Source organism: Corythoichthys intestinalis, chromosome 18 (assembly GCF_030265065.1).
Source record: "Corythoichthys intestinalis isolate RoL2023-P3 chromosome 18, ASM3026506v1, whole genome shotgun sequence".
NCBI classification, from domain to species: domain Eukaryota; kingdom Metazoa; phylum Chordata; class Actinopteri; order Syngnathiformes; family Syngnathidae; genus Corythoichthys; species Corythoichthys intestinalis.
In genome coordinates this window covers 47,103,546-47,122,352 of record NC_080412.1, presented here as the reverse complement: position 1 = coordinate 47,122,352, position 18,807 = coordinate 47,103,546, and the positions used below count along the sequence as shown (strand labels likewise).

Sequence of the window (18,807 nt, the reverse complement as noted above, 5' to 3'; positions counted from 1 at the left end):
GAATTATTACAATTATTACATTATTAAAATAACAATACGTGTATGTATTGTTATTATTTTTGTTACATTCATCATCATTGTTTAATTTTTATTTTTTCCATACTTGTTTTTTGTTGTTATTGCTCGAAATAAAAATCAATCAATCAATCAAATTAAAATATTGGTTTGCAATGCCACCATGCCGCCAGTGGGCGCCAGTGTGTGACTGTGTTTGGGTTGCGAGGAAGAAGGAGTTGAGTTAGAAAAATAATCAAAGGGAGGAGTGTGGATGTTAAGAGTAAACGCTCGTCTCGTGTACTTATTCGGCCTTATTCTAGTGATAAAGTCTAGAATAGAACACATTTACTATTAGGAACAAACGCGAGGTTGACCCGCCAAGCATCAGTTGCTTACGTCATGAATATTAATGACAAAAGTGACGAATTGCTTGCGGTAGGTCATTGCGTCTGATCTAGGGCTTCCCAAAGAGAAAGAGAATCAGCGCCCCTTGCTGGTTGCTTTTTAACCAGCCCTTAAGCCTGCATATATTCTTTTTATTATTATTTTGAAAATTTTGACCCTGTATCTGTACTTATACTTAAAAAAAAAAAAAAAAAAGTTAGTACTTCATCGTGCATGTTGTAAAGACCAAATATGTATATTACAATCTAAAAAACGTCATGAGTATTCTGTGCACGCAGAGCCAAGGGCACCATCGTGTGGCTCCTTGTGAAAGTACAAGTAAGCCAACTTTTTTTTTTTTTTCTCCCTAAAACTCGAGGGTAAAGAAAAGACCAAGCATGATTTTTTCTTTCTTTTATTCACTGGCGAAAGGAAGATTTGAAGCAAAAAGGCACTGTCAGATGTGAAAAATAAAACTCGACTTACAGAAATGGCAAATTGGCGGGAAAAAAAACTATCGTAAATTGCATGGAAGGTCAAAATTCATTTCTACCGATGAAAATTGAATAAAAAGAAACGCCTAATTCTACACGACTCGCAAAATATGGGAACTACAAAGACCCATTCTATGAAACGAGCAAAACCCTTTATGTCAGCAAGTAACAATGGGGATTTGTCACCTTGATTTAATTGTCATAAAGCGGAATTTGTTGCTTGTTCCTTCAACTAAGTAGAACTTTATACAACTAATACTGAAAGCTAAAGTTGTATCATACAAAAATATCTTGTCTTTTCAAACACCAAACATGATTTGCTCCCCTCGGAATAATCCAAATCACAAAAATACAAAATTCATTCATTAAATACATACAGAATATGAAATGAAATTGGAGATACTATCCATGATTTTGGTTAATACTTTGATGTTCCAGTGCATGTTTAAAGAAATGACTTGATTAAAACAATTTTTTTTTTTGTGATTAAATAGCAATAAACCACTTTATAGAAGACATACTGTAGGATGTTGGAAATATCAAAACTATTGGATCAAACTCTTGTGTTAGAACCTGTAAATTCAAACTGCAGAGCTAACAAAAATCTGATGTACTACATTAAATTTAGATCATTTTTCTTTCCCCCTCCACACAATATTTAACTCATCGACTGCATTGACTGTTGATAGCCGTCCAATCTCTTGACTTGGGAGCCTCCCGGTTAAAAAAGATTTGACGTCTATTGCCGTCAACGGCATTGAAAAACGGGAGTTGGCACGTGAGCGTCAGGAATATAACTTGAACTGGCCTTCCGCTCTTTTAATTTGAAGTCTCCATTCAAGCAGGTGACAGAAATATGAGATGAAATCAACATTGACGCGGTTTTATCGGCGGTGTCAAAAAAAAAAAATGAACGCTATTCTACTTACAGTATGTCCCTTATCAACCAGTGACTTGCCTTCAATTCAGTTAGAAACGGCAGATCTGTATTTGTACATTGTGCAGCCATGTGGTGATTTGTAGCAGATTTTTATTTAGGAAGAAACAAAAAGAGGCAGGCGGTCAGTCCTTCCTTCCGCATCACATACATTCAAACTCGTCGATACGCTGCTTGGTGTTTCCCGAGCGGATCTGTCGGAGGGTCTTGTACTTGTCTCGGCCCGCCCGCATGTTTTCCGCGTGGATCATGTCGTTGACCGTCTTCTTGCTCTCGTCTCGGGCGTTGGCCAACTCGGAGCTTAAGGCCTGGAAGCGAAAGTTGCCGCGTAACGCAACGTTTCAATGCAGATGAACTACAGTGGTATGAAAAAGTATCTGAACCTTTTGGAATTTTTGACATTTCTGCATAAAATCTTTGTCAAAATCACACAGTTGAAAAAACAGTGTCTGCTTTAACTAAAACCACCCAAACATTTATAGATTTTCATATTTTAATGAGGATAGTATGCAAACAATGACAGAAGGGGGAAAAAGTAAGTGAAGCATCACATTTGAGATTTTGTGGCCATTGTCTGACATAGTCGATGTATGCACAGAGATATTGGACTGTGCCAGTGATTTCTGGAAGTCTTTACCCGACTTTTGTACCTTTCTGAGTATTCTGTGCTGAACTTTTGGCGTCATCTTTGGTGGACGGCCACTCCTTGGGAGTGAAGCAACAGTGCCAAACACACTCCATTTGTAGACAACTTCTCTGATTGTCGATTGATGACTTTTAGAGATGGTTTTCTGTCCTTTCCCAGCCTTATCCAAATCAACAATCCTTGATCTTCAGACAGCTCTTTTGACCAAGCCAAGATGCACATCGAACAATTTGTCATTATTACCAGGTGTGTGTTTTTTAGTGGGCAGGGCAGCTTTAAACCCTTCATCGGTGATTGGGCAAACACTTGGGTTTCAATTGCTCTTTAAGTCTCCTTAGGCAAAGGGGTTCACTCTTTCATTTTTTTCCCCTCTTCTGTCATTGTTTGCATGCTATCCTCATTAAAATATGAAAACCTATTAATGTTTGGGTGGTTTTAGTTACAGCAGACACTATTTTCATCTGTGTGATTTTGACAAAGATTAGATCACTTTTGATGGTGATTTTATGCAGAAATGTCAGAAATTCCAAAAGGTTCAGATACTTTTTCATACCACTGTACGTGGTTGAGGAAAATGACACTTAAAGCTCATCACTGTATACTGTATGTTTGTTTAACAGCACCCTGTGAGACATTTGTAACGCAAACAGGGCTTTCACAATTAATTGACCTGTGTTTTGATAGTCAATGAATCGTAAACAAACAAACTCAAAATTGTCTGACGCTTCTCTTTAAGCTTATAAATAGTAAATATCTTTTTTTATGAAAGGAATAAATATTCTATGATTTTTTTTTAAAACGTTATCATGAAGTAAAAAGCAGTATTTACTATTGTTGTTTTTCCTCAATTATGACGATAACTAAAACATGAACATCATAATTCATGCCAGAAAACGAACATTTTTTTCATGACGATGACCAGCTAAAAACATGTCGGGAGACTAAAATACAACGAGACGAATGCCAGCTTTTGTTTGACTACAAACTCTTTGGCGCCTCCCTAGTGGCTCCCTGGAGCTTTTTCAAAAATGTTTGAAAGACTCTACATACATACTTACATACTCATGTGTATACTCATGTGACGTGCTTGCCATAGAAAAAAAAAAAAAAAAAAAAAACCTCAGTGGTGTCCTCTCCAGACTCGCTTGTTTTAAAACACGTGGTAGGATTTGCTTTCCTATCTTGGCAAGAAAGAAGAGGCAATATTGCTGTTGCCTTTAAAAGTATGTAAAGAGTGATCGTCACACACTCAATGTAAGTCGTAGAATTAGCTTAGCATTCATTCACATTAGCATTTAGTGTGGCATGTAGTGTCTTAATATCTAGGTCAACTTTTTTTTTTTTTTTTTTTACATGCAGTTCATGGTGTTCAAGTGGGTATAATTCATTAAAAGTAGGGCTCCAGCTATTGATTATTTTAGCAGTTAGTTAGTTAGTTCGAATAAACGCATTTAATGTGTTGCGGAATCAATTTTAGGAGAGGTAAAAGAATGGCTTGCTAATATTGCACTTATTTCAAAATAAATAAATATACCTGAGCTTAGCCTCAAACGGTATCTCAGTACAACAAAAGAAAAATTGGCTAACTTGCATAGCAAAAGTCCGCTAGCTTTAATGCTATAAAATGATAATGTTTTTTTTTTTTTCTTCTTCTTTTTTACAGTACTCTTAACAAATCGTTCAAACACATGTTCCCACAAAAAACAGCTAGATATACCTAGAAATTAAATTATGAATGCATTAAAAAAAAAAAAACATGAGCTTATGTTGGTCTTACCAGGTAGCAGCTGGATTCAGCCATTTTAAATGAGTTATGTCATAGTCACTGTTGCCACTAGAGGGCAGTGTATCCACCCAAATTAATAAAACTGAATGCAAACACTTCCAAAACAAACCATTATAACGCCACTCTAATTAAGCGAAGCTTTTTTCCTAATCGAATTACTCAAGTTAATCGATTAATCCTTGCAGCACTACTTGAAACTAAGTAATGTTTTTCTGCTGACTGATCAGAAATGTGATTTGTAGATGCTACAATATTTGCTCGTCAATGTCCATTCCAAATTGTTGGAAACCTTTAATTATTTTTGGACTAAAACTTTTGGTTCAAATGCACGTTTCCAGCTAAAATGCTAAGCTCAGAATAATAGAACAATAATTAACAATAAATAATATTGTTAATAAATAACAATAATAAAAAAAATCACGATTAGTCCACTCGTTGCAAAAATGGACTCTGAAAACAACGCAGCTCTAAATAGAAATATGTCTCGGTTACAAGAGGTGAGACTTACAAGTAGATGTTTCTGCAAACGTTCGTTCTTCTCGGCCTCGGTCATGCGCTCCTCCTCGCTGCGGTCCTTGTACCCGGCGGCGGACGTGAACTCGGCGCTGGCTTCCGCGCTGCTTTCGTCGTTCTCGTCGTGCTCGTTCTCGGTGTTGATGGGCTCTTGAACGTGGGCCGCCATCACTTTGTTTCGGAGCTCTTCTTTGGTCTTCTCCAGGTCCTGCTGCACCAACGTGGCCTGAGGGGAGGAGATGGAACTCGCTCAGTGACATATACTGTACGCAGAAGAAGAAGAAACATACCTTCTCTTGCCACAGATTTGCCTCATCTTCTTTCTTCTTCTTGGAATCCTCCAGAAGGGAAATCTTTGAGGTCAACTCAGCCAATTCTGTGGCCTGAAATGACACCATCCCTCGTGTTAGTCTATTAAAAGATGTCAACCTACACATTATAACTGACCAGATGCTCTTGGTTCTTCATCTGGTTCTCCGACTGTTGCAAAAGCGCCATCTTGGCATCTTCGGCACCTTTGAGATCCGCCTCCAGGCGCTCCGCCTCCTCCTGCGCTCGCTTCCTCTCCAGCTCCAACTCCATAGCTCTCAGCGTTTGCTCCTCCAGCTCTGCGACCAAAGACTCGGCTTGAGCACGACCGCCCGCCGGACCCCCTCCGCCGCACGACTCACCTTGCTGGGCCTTTTTGGTTTGCTCCTCGATCTGCTTTAACCGCTCCATTAATTCTTCTTTTTCCTTCTCGATCTTCTCCTTTTCCTTTTCCGCAGCTTCCCTTTTCCTCTTTTCGTTATCCAGGAGAGCTCTGCCGCAACGAGGAAACGATGGACGGTTTCACAGCAGGTTCACAAGCCAAGGGTCGACAATATAAATGGCCTGGATGTACTTTTAAAATCACCAGAGCCACCGGAACACTCCGACCACCGGCCCGGTGGGGCCAGTAAAAATTACGTATCGGTTTAAAGAAAAGGGAAAAAATCTTTTTTCACATGAATTCCCAGTGGTTCCATGTTTTCATGACGTTACCCTGGGGTTTAGGGTTAGGGTTTAAGGGTTAGGTTAGGGTAAACCCTAACAGCAAAAACGTGCAGTTAGCGTTTATTTTATGTATATATGTCAAAGTAAAATGCTAGTCAGTGAATGTAGCTAGCGGCCGACTTACGTAAACAGAGCTTTTCTGTTAAAAATTTTCTTAAATAATGCTTAAATCCCAGACTTTTTTATACATATGGATGTAAAACAGTCTTGATTCTTGGTTAAAAGCAAACAAAAAAACATGCAGGTAGCATTTATCTTACGTAAACATTGCAAACGACAAGGCTAATCAGTAAGGAAATTAGCAGCCGCCATATGTACACAAGGAGCTTTTTCCGTTAAAAATTCTTGTTAATAATGCTTAAATCCCTGAATTCTTTACAGAAATAGACGTAAATCAGTCTCGATTCTTGGTTAAAAGCACGAACGAAAAAAAAAAATGTGCAGGGTGCATTTATTTTACGTCAATATTGCGAATTAGGATGCTACGTAAAATAGTCTCGATTCTTGGTTAAAAGCAAAAAAAAAAAAAAAAAACCTGCAGTTAGCATTGATTTTACCTAAATATGGAAGTACGATGCTAGTCAGTGAATGTAGCTAGCTGCCGACTTACGTAAACAGAGCTTTTCTGTTGAAAATTTTCGTGAATAATGCTTAAATCCCCGAATTTTTTATAAATATGGACGTAAAACAGTCTCCACTCTTCCATTTATTTTACGTAAATATTGCGACCTATGATGCTACGTAAAATAGTCTCGATTCTTGGTTAAAAGCAAAAAAACAAAACAAAACAAAAATGTGCAGTTAGCATTTGTTTTACCTAAATATGTAAGTACGACGCTAGTCAGTGAATGTAGCTAGTGGCCGACTTACGTAAACAGAGCTTTTCTGTTGAAAATTTTCTTAAATAATGCTTAAATCCCAGACTTTTTTATAGATATGGACGTAAAACAGTCTCGATTCTTGGTTAAAAGCACAAAAAAAAAAAAAAAGTTCAAGTAGCATTTATTTTACGTAAATATTGCAAACTATGATGTCAATGCCGTAACGGCTAACTTCTCACATTGATTTTTTTCATAACGAGGCTACTAAGTAAGGAAATCAGCAGCCGCCATATGTAAACAAAGCGCTTTTTCCATTGAAAATTCTAATGAATAAATGCTTAAATCCTGAATTCTTTAAAGATATAGACATAAAAGAGTATCGATTCTTGGTTAAAAGCAACAACAAAAAAAGTATTTATTTTACGTAAATATTGCAAAGTATAATGCCAATGCTGTAGTGGCTAATTTCTCCCATTGATTTTTTTCACAATGTTTCAAAATGGTACGAAAAATATAATAATGACCTTGAATCCTTGAACAAATCACTCCTGAGACAATCCTTTCTGTTTGTATGCGGTACAGCTTTCATACTTTTTCAACCTAAATCCAGCGTTGGATCGCTGCATGTAACTGATTGCTAATGAATGAAGTGGAGTTTTGGACGGCCCCCTTCGGGAAGGCGTGGCGCAGTGAGTGGGGAATGTGTCACGTTAATATATTATGAAGTCTATGGTGTTTTTTTCCTCTAAACATTAATAATGTGTAAGTGGTCATTGGAGTCAATTTGGGTTTATTCGTGTATACTGGAGTGACATAGTGAAATAGGATTATTTGCACTAGACTCATGTTTTTGCACCATTTTGGTACACTTTTCATTGAAGAAATAAATGTTATTCAAGCAAATGTGTTCTTTTTCGTGATGAACTGGGATCGATGACCTGGGCCAGTGGTTTTGATAGTGGGGCCAGTGAACTTCAATTTCCCTGTAAGTGATGGAATTGAGTTTCCTGAAGTTACCGTTCCATCTTTTTGAGGTTCTTCTCTTCTCGAGCTTGAGCCTTCATCTGCTGCACTTCAATGGTGTCGGGTTTGCGTCGGCGCATGTACAGCTCGTGGTTTCCCATGCATAGAGAGAGAATTCGCTTGTTGATGCGCAGCCGTGGCGCATAAAATACAAAGTCCTAAAACAACAAGTACATGCCACAGAGTGTGTCGTGTTAGTTGGTAAAAGAATTTTAGATTGAAAACACCCTTTGATTGCCATCTACGGCGACAGATGTCCAATCCTGGCTGGCAGTGCGTCCAGTCAAAATGGACAGGATGTCTATCGCCGTCCATTACGTTCAAAGAGTTTTACTTTGAAAGGTCAACGTACTGGAGCTTTCTTGTCAATGGGTTTGATGACAAATTTCTTGTCATTGAAGGAGATATTCCTGATTTCGCTCCAAGGGAATCCAATTTTGGGCGTCATCCTGCCAAAAAAAAACGTATTACTGATAAATCCCCAAAGCAGATGAGTTACTTATCATGACTTACTTGTCATTCTGTTCATAGATGTTAAGTCCCAAAGCATCCACTCCCAGCCACAACTCTGTTCCTTTCTTATTTTTGATGCTGAAGTAGTTGACTCCGTACATCTCCAGGTCTTGGGCGATCTTTAAATACTCCATCATGGATTCCTCTCTGCAGAAACAAGAGGCCTCTTTGAAATTCTGGAATATTCACGTTTTGGGTCTTCATTCTTCAATGTATCAGCCGGTGCATAAGGGTTTTGTTCTGCTCGTTGTCGTTTTCGTCAATGATGACGATAACCAAAATATTTCGTCGACCAATTTTTTTTCTGACGGGACGATAACGAGCTTAAAACGTGTCTTAGGAGACTAAAACATAACGAGACTGATGCCGGTTTTCGTCTGTATGACAAAAATGCGCCATAGTTTCCTTATTGTATGTGTCGTTAGCCTGCGTGGTAGCAGTGTTTGGTTGGGTCACTAAAGTGACATGCTTCTCCAGGCTTGCTTGCTTTGAAACACACGGTAAGATTTGCCCTCCTATTGAAGGGAATAGTATCTTTTCTCGTATTTACCGATCAACTGTTTGTATTACTCTAACACACAATGTGATCAATCAGGGAATAGTATCTTTTCTTGTATTTACTGTTTGATTGTTTGTATTACTCGAACACACCCAATAAAAAAAATAAATAGCCCTTATAGCTTAAGGAAAACACGCTGAATATATTTGCCATGGGGCATAAGAGATACATGATGCCTTCTTATCACAGAAGCCCAACGTCTGCGTCATGCAACTGACTGAGCAAGATTGACGCTGACGAGGCAAGACATCTACTCCACGTCTGCTCCACCAACTCCCGCAATCAGTTCTCCCGGACAGTCCAGAACAAATGGCGAGACGTCCTGTCCCAACACAAGGAACACCGGAGAACGCCCGATATCCGACTGATAACACGACTGATAAGACTCCAAAAGCCTCTTTGACGCTGAGGTGGCAAAATCCACAACCCTCACTGCCCTGTCAACAGCAACTCCCGAATCCTCCTGTCCAATCCACAAACAGACAATAATCCTAAACAACACCCAAGCACATCCTTCACAGGCCCACAGCCCGCCCTGCGAGAGCCTTTAATACGAGTGAATGTTTAACTAATCGTTGTTATTTTTTCTCGGGAACCTTTTGTTGACTTGTGATATGGTGACCTTGAAACGAGTCTGCCTCCTCGCCTGAGTCTGTTTCTGTTTGATCGCCGTCGACCTGAATAAAATGTCAACTTGTGCTTCGAAGCCCTTTTCCAGCTTTCAAATGGAATCAGTACGTCATGCATGTTGTATCAGTATTTTTTTTTTCTTGTTTTGTTCGCATCGCTTGCAAATTCTTTAATCCAGCGAGTTTTCATGTTTGATGCGTCACCTTTTAACTGCAATTTTGCGTTGAGGAGAAGACTGTCAATGTTTTATAGCAGACTCAAGTGGTTAGTACATTCTTTTTTTCCATTAGCCTCAATGTCGCAATGCTAACGTTTTAAAATGTTGAATACAGAAGTGTTTTCTTATGAACTCTGAACTTTAATTCCACGGTGTGTTGAGTCTGTGATCAACACGCACGTGTGCCGAGTGCAAGCAGCGCACGCATGTATGCAGTGATAAATCGCAGCCGGGAAAATTACCGCCCTCATTTTTATCTACCGTGCGATAATTTTACTTATTGCATATCGCGACAGGCTTACCTCTGAGCCTTTGGTCCCAGGACAATTCAAGCTACCAACTGTACCACGGCCCCACGTTTCCCTCAAATCAACAGGAAGGGACTTGATATCAACAGGACGTGCCCCCAAACCGACAGAAAGTGTCCCCGAAATGCCCCCGAAAATCTATCTACCACAGCAAAGCCACATCGTAATTTCTCCAGAAATTGCCGTTTCTAGTTGAAAGTAATGCTCTGTTTTCCTGCTACGTGTGTATTATCATCACAAAGTTGTACTTGTAGAAGCTACAATATGTCTGCCAACGTTCATTCCAAATTATTGGAGCCCTTTATTTATTTATTTTTAGACTAAAACCCGAGATTTTCACAGACGAAGACATTTTGCGTAACCACCGACTAAAACTAGACAAAGACCAACACATTTTGACTAAAATATGGTTAAGACGAAGAAGTATTTTCATCCAAAAGACAAAAATTCAAAGGGCAGCCAAAAACAACAATAACTAATTAAAACGTTGAAATCACAGCCTGCTTCGGCCACCTTCCGTGTTCAATTAGTTTCCTTTCTGATTCAAGACGTAGGCTGGGTTACGGCAACCTAAATAACAGCAGCCAAGAAAAGCGTATCGTGACCTCCTGGCCTCGGACAGGGTTCAAATGAAAAAGTCAAGGCGGCTCACCGAGGAGAGAAGGCGGCGTCCGATAAATTTGGTACACGGAGTACTGACGGTATAGTGCTAGTCGGCCGTATAATGAGTTGGGAACTCCTTATCTAATGAGAAGGTGAAGGAAGAGCGATTACCTCATCATTCCCTTGTGTTCTTCGTGCCATACTTGAATCCTCTCCTCCCACTGGTCCTTGCTGAGTTTGTGCTGGTCCAGAACTCTGCCGACAGGTCACGCAGAGGCCGATTAATGAGGCCGAGCGCCTTCTTATCTATCTATCTATCTATCTATCTGCGGATGAATGCGCTAGAAATTACCTCTGAGGGAGCAGGTGCTCGTTGGACAGATAGCCCGGCGTGTGGACTTCCTTGTTGTAGTCGGCGTACTTGGCCTGCACGGCGTAGGAAGCCAGGAGGACGGCCGTCTCCGGGGGGCAGTAGATATCGTCGTTAAGGATTCCCTCCTTAACCTGCAGGAAAAAGAGCCGCTGGGTGGCATCCTGGATTAACTCCTCGGACACATCCTCGGGGAAGAACTTGGCGCGGAACTTAAAGAGCAGCGGGCTTTCCTTCCTCACGTCTTGGGCCGTCACCTGAAATCGGAAAGCAAAATAGGATGATTGCGGTTTCACTAAATGTGACCAAGAAAGCTCACCTTCTTATTCAGCTTGAGCCATGTGGATAAACCCTTGGTATCCTGGTACTGGAGTCCAAAGTACCACACCTCTCGTAGCCCGATGGTTTTAACCACCTGAAAATGGATACGTACACATTAGAGTTTGCCTTTTAAAAATATTAGGGCTGTCAAACGACTAAATTTTTTAATCGAGTTAATCACAGCTTAATTAATCGTAATTAATCGCAATTCAAACCATCTATAAAATATGCCATATTTTTCTATAAATTGTTGTTGGAATGGAAAGATAAGACACAAGACGGATATATAAATTCAACATACTGTACATAAGTACTGTATTTGTTTATTATAACAATAAATCAACAAGATGGCATTAACATTCTGTTAAAGCAATCCATGGATAGAAAGACTTGTAGTTCTCAAAAGATAAATGTTAGTACAAGTTATAGAAATTTTATATAAAAAGCCCTCTTAATGTTTTTGTTTTAATAAAATTTGTAAAATTTTCAATCAAAAAATAAACTAGTAGCCCGTTGATGTCAATATGCAATGGTGCTTAAACCCATAAAATCAGTCGCACCAAAGCGCCAGCAGAGGGAGACAAAAAACACAAGTAACAAGTGGACATGACACTGCTGTTATTTTAATCTGTTTGAGCGGGGCATGTGCGTTAATTGCATCAAATATTTTAATGTGATTAATTTTAAAAATTAATTACCGCCCATTAACGCGATAATTTTGACAGCCCTAAAAAATATATATATAAAATAAATATTGGTTTAGAGACAACATGCGTGTTGCCTTCAAAGTGAGTGTAGAAGCCTTCCAGCCTTTGTACAAGGACTGCTCACATATTAGCACGGCAGTTATATTTATTGACCATTAGGGATAGTTTACATGGCGACTCTGCGACACGAAGACACAATGACTGCGTTGCGGGGTTGCCTCGCATGCATATGGTGTCGGCGAAGACGGAAGGCAAAGACGAAAAATTCTGAATCCAACCTCCAAAGTGGAAGAGTTTGATTGTGGGGGGCTATCTCCGCATGCATATCAAAGGCTTCCGCGGCACGACACCGCACCGATAACGTCAGCACTCGTACACGTCTCATTGGGCGTGCGCAGCGGTGCTACTAAACATTAAAAACAGCAAATATGGCGGAACGTCAGCTTTAATTTACTGTTTTAATAATATTTTTAAATTAAAAATGTTGAATGTTTCCATTTTTGTGCCTTTTTAAACAAAAGAAAAATGCCATCGCTTTGAGTGGGCGGGCATATTTTGTTCCGGGTTGAGGAACTTTGGTGGGGTCAAAGTGCATCATTCGCTGTCGCCTTGTAAATCTGCACTGACCCCTAGGGCCTGGCATGAATACTACATTGTTTTCATACGGAATTGCAACATTGTTCGAATGGAGACGGGCCCATATATATATGCAAACATGAAATTTTTCGTCTTCTCGGAGAGTCACCATGTAAACGGCCCCTTAGATGTCTCTGCTTGGGATTTGTTATGTGAGCATGATCATTATTCAAGCATCCAGTGGGGTATCACAATATAATTAGTGCTGCAATGATTAACTCCAGTAATAACGATTAGAAAAAAGCTTCGAATCAACTTTTGCTGCTTTAAGGATTCCTTTTAATTAGAGTGGCATTGTTTTGAAAGTGTTTGCATTTAGTTTGATTAATTTGGGTGGATACATTGCCCTCTAGTGGCAACAGTGAATATGACATTACTCAGTTAACATGACTGAATCCAGCTGCTCCCTGTTCAGACCAACATATGGTTTTTGTTTAAGCTAATATGTTGTTATGCATTCGTCATTTAATTTTGAATGAATCACATTCTTAAAAAAAAAAAAAAAGTCGGACTTTTATAACATTTAAGCTCGCAGACTTTTGCTATGCAAGTTAGCCCATTTGTTCTTTTGATGTATATTTACATCGCAAGCCTTTGTTTTACATCACATCAAAATTTATTCCACAACACATAGAATGTTCCACATCCGATGACTTGATTATTCGAACTAACTAGTTGATAGATTAATTGGTTACTAAAATAATCGATAGCTGCAGCACTAAATATAATTAGCCATAATATGTTAAGTCCACAACAGCATACTGTATATCGGAATCGGTATCGGATTTTTGGTGTTGGTCAATATCGGTTATCTGTAATACACTATCTATCCTATTTTTCTGACTATAAAGACATGGATTTATCGGATTTTTTCCCTAATGTATTTATTACCTCTTATACTGGCTTATTTATGGGTTTGATGAACGAGTGTCTTAAGCACTTTACTGGAGCAGTAAAAGCCAACTAAATAGTTTGGAGGTCATAAAGCATCACCAGAATTGCACCGGATTATAAATTAATTATAATAAATTTTAAAATTATAAAACACCCCCTAACTCTTTTAGACACGATGGCGGTGGAAATGGACGTCTTCATTGAATCTCTAACACTGACCATAAATGCACAATAATGTTGATGTCATACGAGATTCTCAACTTCATTAGAATGTTCCTCATGCCATTCTTTAACAATGATTACGTTTCCATTATTTTGTCCAACCCCCGTAAGTGATTGATGGATTATTTGTCGTACCTGGTCAAAGAGTTGCTTTCCTGTTGTTGTGGGCTGAATGGCGAACTCCAGTTCCGCATCCATTGTGGTGACTCTTACACTAATCTGGAGAACAAACGGAATCAATCGACAATGCAAAATGAGTATAAATAACGTGGACAGGAGCGACAATGACAAACGAGTACAATTTTCCCCATTTCAGTGCATTACACGTCCAATCCGTTTTGACTCTTGTCAGCGGCGGCCAAAGCATTGCGAGCAACCCCACAGGCCACCTGAAAAAAATCCAATGTGCCCGTATGGAACTTATCTACAGGAAGTAACCACATCCTCTGGTGGCCAGGTTCGCCGCTTCACCCCAAAGAGAGCGACCTACTTCCTGTCGTCGCTCTGCCAAGTACACACCAATGCAGTGGACCTATTTGCAGCTAGTTTCTCACCGCTTAGGAACGTCCTGTTCGGCTAAAGAATGCACTGAGCTCACATCAAATATTGAGACAGGAATGTAAAAACCACTTAAATGGAGTCATAAAATCATTCACGTGGAAAAAAGAAAATCCAGAACGTTTAGGTAGGAGTGTGACAATATACCGATATATTAGCATACTTTGTACCCCAATAGGCGCTCACAATTTTTTTTGCTTTACGATCGATAGCCTCTTAGCTTTGCTGCACTTAAAACTTTTATTTGAGCATAAACAGTGATTTAACCTGTGGGTAAAATAAATAAAAAATCATTCCACTTTGGATGGTATGATGGAAAATTTTTGATACCGCAGTATTCCTTGAAACCAGTATTATAGGCGTTACTAACGCTGATCTAAGTCGAATCGATTGCTGTCATCTAGATTCTTTCAAAACATAGCGTATTCAACTTTTCGGGAGTTGGTTAGATAATATTTTTAGACCTTGCTGATTACGTGGAAGCCAAGAACATGTAGAGGACTTTATTAAAGTTGTTGGCATCATTTTGGCTCTTCGTTGCAGCACTTCATGAATATATGAGCAAAACTTGCTGTAACTTAAAGGAAGTGCCACCTATTGTATCAGAATATGTTGACTGGCTCTGCATCGATCGTTCAATCTAAATTCGACCCGTCTCGGCATGAAGTGGTGGGTAACCAATCACTTGGTAGTCCCGCCCAATGACTTTGATGGGCGAGTTTGACAGATAAAATCAATTCATGAAGCGTTGCAACATGTGTACATGAAATAATTAACATTTGCCCCAGTCACAGAGGTCATCCAAATATTAGACCGACTCAGGAATGGGCAAACCTTTGTATTTCTCATTTCTCCGGCCGCTTGGGGATGATGAAACAGCCTGTTGGGAAATAACTGCGCAGGCTGAGGCCCACCCACCCATCCCTGCCATCAACAACAATGGTACGCATTATTTCTCACTAGCAGGGGCTGACGAGAGTTGCGTTCTTTCCCATTCATGTCAGCGCAACCCCCATGTACAGACACTTGTTCTCTGTCACTTCCTGTCAGCGACAGTAGTTAGGTGGAGGTTCAATCTGGGTCAATGTAGAATTGCCTAAAATAATCTCCGGTATTTATTCTCAAAGTGTCGTATGCAGGGTCACTCTAATGGTTACTAGGGCTGCCATAAGTCATTATCAATAGTCGATGAATCACCCATTATTTTTTAGGATGAGTTGAGTCATCGACGAAATGAAAAAGTATCTGAACCTTTTGGAATTTCTCACATTTCCGAATAAAATCACCATCAAACGTGAGCTGATCTTTGTCCAAATCACACAGATGAAAAAACTGTCTGCTTAACTAAAACCACCCAAACATTCATAGGTTTTCATTTTTTAACGAGGATAGTATGCAAACAATGACAGAAGGGGGGAAAAATAAGTAAGTGAACCATCACATTTAAGACTTTTTTTGTTGTTGGTTTTTGCTAACATTAAATGAGCAACAATGTTTTTTTATTTGTATTTTTTTAAGAGAGCAGTGGCTTCCTCTGTGGAGTCCTCCCATGAACACTATTCTTGGCCATAGTTTTACAAATATCTGATGTGTGCACAGAGATATTGGACTGTGCAAGTGATTTCTGGAAGTCTTTAGCAGACACTCTATGCTTCTTTTGTACCACTCTGAGTATTCTGCACTTAACTCTTGGTGTCATCTTGGTGGACGGCCACTCCTTGCGAGAGAAGCAACAGTGCCAAATGCTCTCCATTTGTAGACAACTTCTCTGACTGTTGATTGATGAACATCCAGATTTTTAGAGATCGTTATGTATCCTTTCCTAGCTTTATACAAATCAAGAATCCTTGATCGCAGGTCTTCAGACAGCTCTTTTGACCGAGCCGTAACTTACTTCAGACAATGCTTCTCATCAAGACATTTCTTACCAGGTGTGTGTTTTATAGTGGGCAGGGTAGCTTTAAACCACAGATCAGTGATTGGGCACGCGCCTGACTTAAAATGTTTGGTAAAAATTGGTTTCAATTGCTCTTTAAGTCTGCTTAGGCAGAGGGTTCACTTACTTAGTTTCCCCCTTCTGTCAGTGTTTGCATGCAATCCTCATGAAAACTTATAAATGTTTGGGTGGTTTTAGTTAAATAATTGACAGTTTTTTTTTTTTCATCTGTGTGATTTTGACAAAGATCAGATCACATTTGATGGTGATTTTATGCAGAAATGTGAGAAATTCCAAAAGATTCAGATACTTTTCATACCACTGTACTAATACTATAGGCTGTACATTTTAGCTAGAACCCAAAATAAATGAAATTTTCTGTAACAATGTGAATAATATGATTGTTTTCCCCAAACCAAAAGCTGATGTTAGTAAGTATTTGTTTTTTATTATTAAAGAAGATGACCATTTGGTTTCATTGAAGATGAAAGAAATGCGAGAATGTCAACATTTTTCAGTTTTTTTTTTTTTTTTTTTCTAAATTAGAAAAAAAAAAGAAAGTTGAAATACTTTTTTTTTTTTTTCCTTTTTCTGAATTTTATATTTGAACGACAAAAGAAAATAACCAAAAGAATATTTACTGTGAGATCATTCACCATTAAAAGTCGATTTGGACAATTTTTAGGAAAATAGTTGTGGCTTCTTTAAACGTTAAACAAAAGAATGACTGAATCAAGTGTTATAGTACTATATAACCAAATAGTGGCTTAGGTTTTTCTTTTACTTTGAGTATTTGTTTGAGGCGGTAGATGGTGTAAAAACTTGATGAAAGAACCTGCTTTAATAGCGCTCCGAAGCGTATTTCGGCCGGCGATAACCCGGCCGGACTTTCAGTCTCTTCATTTCCTGAGCCCGACGAACTAATGTTGCATGAAAAAGGAAGCACGCGGCTACATTCTCTGGTTGCGTTTGGGTGTGTCGCCCACACTATTCTTAGCACCCGCTCGGCTCACGTGCCATGTTTCCACGCGTTGGTCTTCATCATTTTCCCCACGGCAACGGCACAGTTTACACTGGCGCTCTTCATAGCAACATACAATATCAGTGTTGTATAGTTACCATTGACTGCGATATTTTGTTCTTCTACCTGGGCTGACAGTGAAAGAGTTAAATCATATTTTACCCATCACTGTCCAATGTTATACAAATGCCAGTTTTCGTCTGAAGGGGCGAAAATTTCCGTCATATGTTCACAATGTGTGAATTTTTCTTATAGTATGTGTAGCTGGCCTGCATAGTAGCAGTGTTTGGTTGTGACGTGCTGCACCCCCTCCCCACACACTCTCCAGCGTCCTCTCCAGGCTTGCTTGTTTTGAAACACACGGTAAGATTTGTTTTCTTCTCTTGGCAAGAGACAATATTCAATGTTGCTTTGGCCATAGACTTCAAAATGATATTGACTGGACACGGGGCCGAGTAATAGGGGGCCTGCATTGTTGGCGTGGCCGTCAAAGCTGACCGAGTGGAATCACAGACAAAGAGCTTTTTTTGTTGAAAATTCTTGTGAATAAATGCTTACATCTTTGTATTCTTTATAGCACAGGTGTCAAACCGGTCTTTAAAGGGCCGCAGTGGGTACTGGATTTCATTCCAACCAAACGAGATGAATACCTTTCCACCAATCTGGTGTCTTACAAGTGTAATCAGTTGACTGCAGTCAGGTGCTACTTATTTTAGCAAAAACCTCTTTGGTTGAACTGTTTGTGCTGGATCTGTTGGAACAAAAACCAGGACCCACTGTGGCCCTTTGTGGAATCGGTTCTACACCCCTGCTTTATAGATACAGTACTGGCCAAAAGTATTGGCACCCCTGCAATTCTGTCAGATCATGCTCAATTTCTCCCAGAAAATGATTGCAATTGCAAATGCTTTGGTAGTAATATCTTCATTTATTTTGCTTGCAATGAGAAAACGCAAAAGAGAATAAAAATTAAATGAAATCATGAACATTTTACACAAAACTGGACCGGACAAAAGTATTGGCAACCTTCGCCTAATACTCGGTAGAACAACCTTTAAGACAAAATAACTCAGAGCAACCGCTTCCGCTATCCATCAATGAGTTTCTTACAATGCTCTGCTGGAATTTTCGACCATTCTTCTTTGGCCAACTGCACCAGGCCTCTGAGATTTGAAGGGTGCCATTTTCAGATCTCTCCATAGGTGTTCTATGGGATTCAGGTCTGGACTCACTTTAGAAGTCTCCAGTGCTTTCTCTCAAACCATTTTCTAGTGTTTTTTGAACGGTGTGTGTTGGGTCATTGTCCTGCTGGAGGACCCATGACCTCTGAGGGAGACCCAGCTTTCTACATGATGCTGTAAAATTTGTTGGTAGTCTTCAGACTTCATAATTCCATGCACACGGTCAAGCAGTCCAAACCCGGAGGCAGCAAAGCAACCCCAAAACATCAGGGAACTTCCACCGTGTTTGACCGTGGGAACGTGTTTTTTTCTTTGAAGGCTTTGTATTTAGAATAGAATAGAGTAGAATAGAATGCCTTTATTGTCATTACACAAAGTGTCATGAGATTCAAAGCTGCCCCATGGAGTGCAGACACACACAAAAAAATGGATTAAATAGTATGTACACAATAAAAACACAATAAAAAAAGACTTGTAATAATGGTACTATTGCAG

At 39.4% G+C, this 18,807-nt stretch overlaps 1 protein-coding gene across 2 annotated transcripts in view; it reads right to left on the bottom strand.

Annotated features, from left to right (window-relative positions):
* Positions 1-780: 780 nt before the first annotated feature.
* LOC130906469 (moesin-like) overlaps positions 781-18,807 on the bottom strand; it is a 35,732-nt gene continuing 17,705 nt past the window's right edge. Inside the window, exons 2-13 of one of the 2 annotated variants that reach the window (XM_057820841.1) lie at positions 13,752-13,835; positions 11,156-11,251; positions 10,819-11,093; positions 10,638-10,721; positions 8,150-8,296; positions 7,989-8,085; positions 7,631-7,794; positions 5,429-5,559; positions 5,205-5,365; positions 5,048-5,140; positions 4,753-4,983; positions 781-2,120 (exon numbers count right to left, since the gene is read on the bottom strand). In XM_057820841.1, coding sequence (XP_057676824.1) covers positions 1,956-2,120; positions 4,753-4,983; positions 5,048-5,140; positions 5,205-5,365; positions 5,429-5,559; positions 7,631-7,794; positions 7,989-8,085; positions 8,150-8,296; positions 10,638-10,721; positions 10,819-11,093; positions 11,156-11,251; positions 13,752-13,835 — 1,728 coding nt within the window. In that variant the 3' untranslated portion in view covers positions 781-1,955. Of the gene's footprint in view, positions 2,121-4,752; positions 4,984-5,047; positions 5,141-5,204; positions 5,366-5,428; positions 5,560-7,630; positions 7,795-7,988; positions 8,086-8,149; positions 8,297-10,637; positions 10,722-10,818; positions 11,094-11,155; positions 11,252-13,751; positions 13,836-18,807 lie in introns of those variants that run through there. The other variant, XM_057820842.1, reaches the window with a different exon arrangement.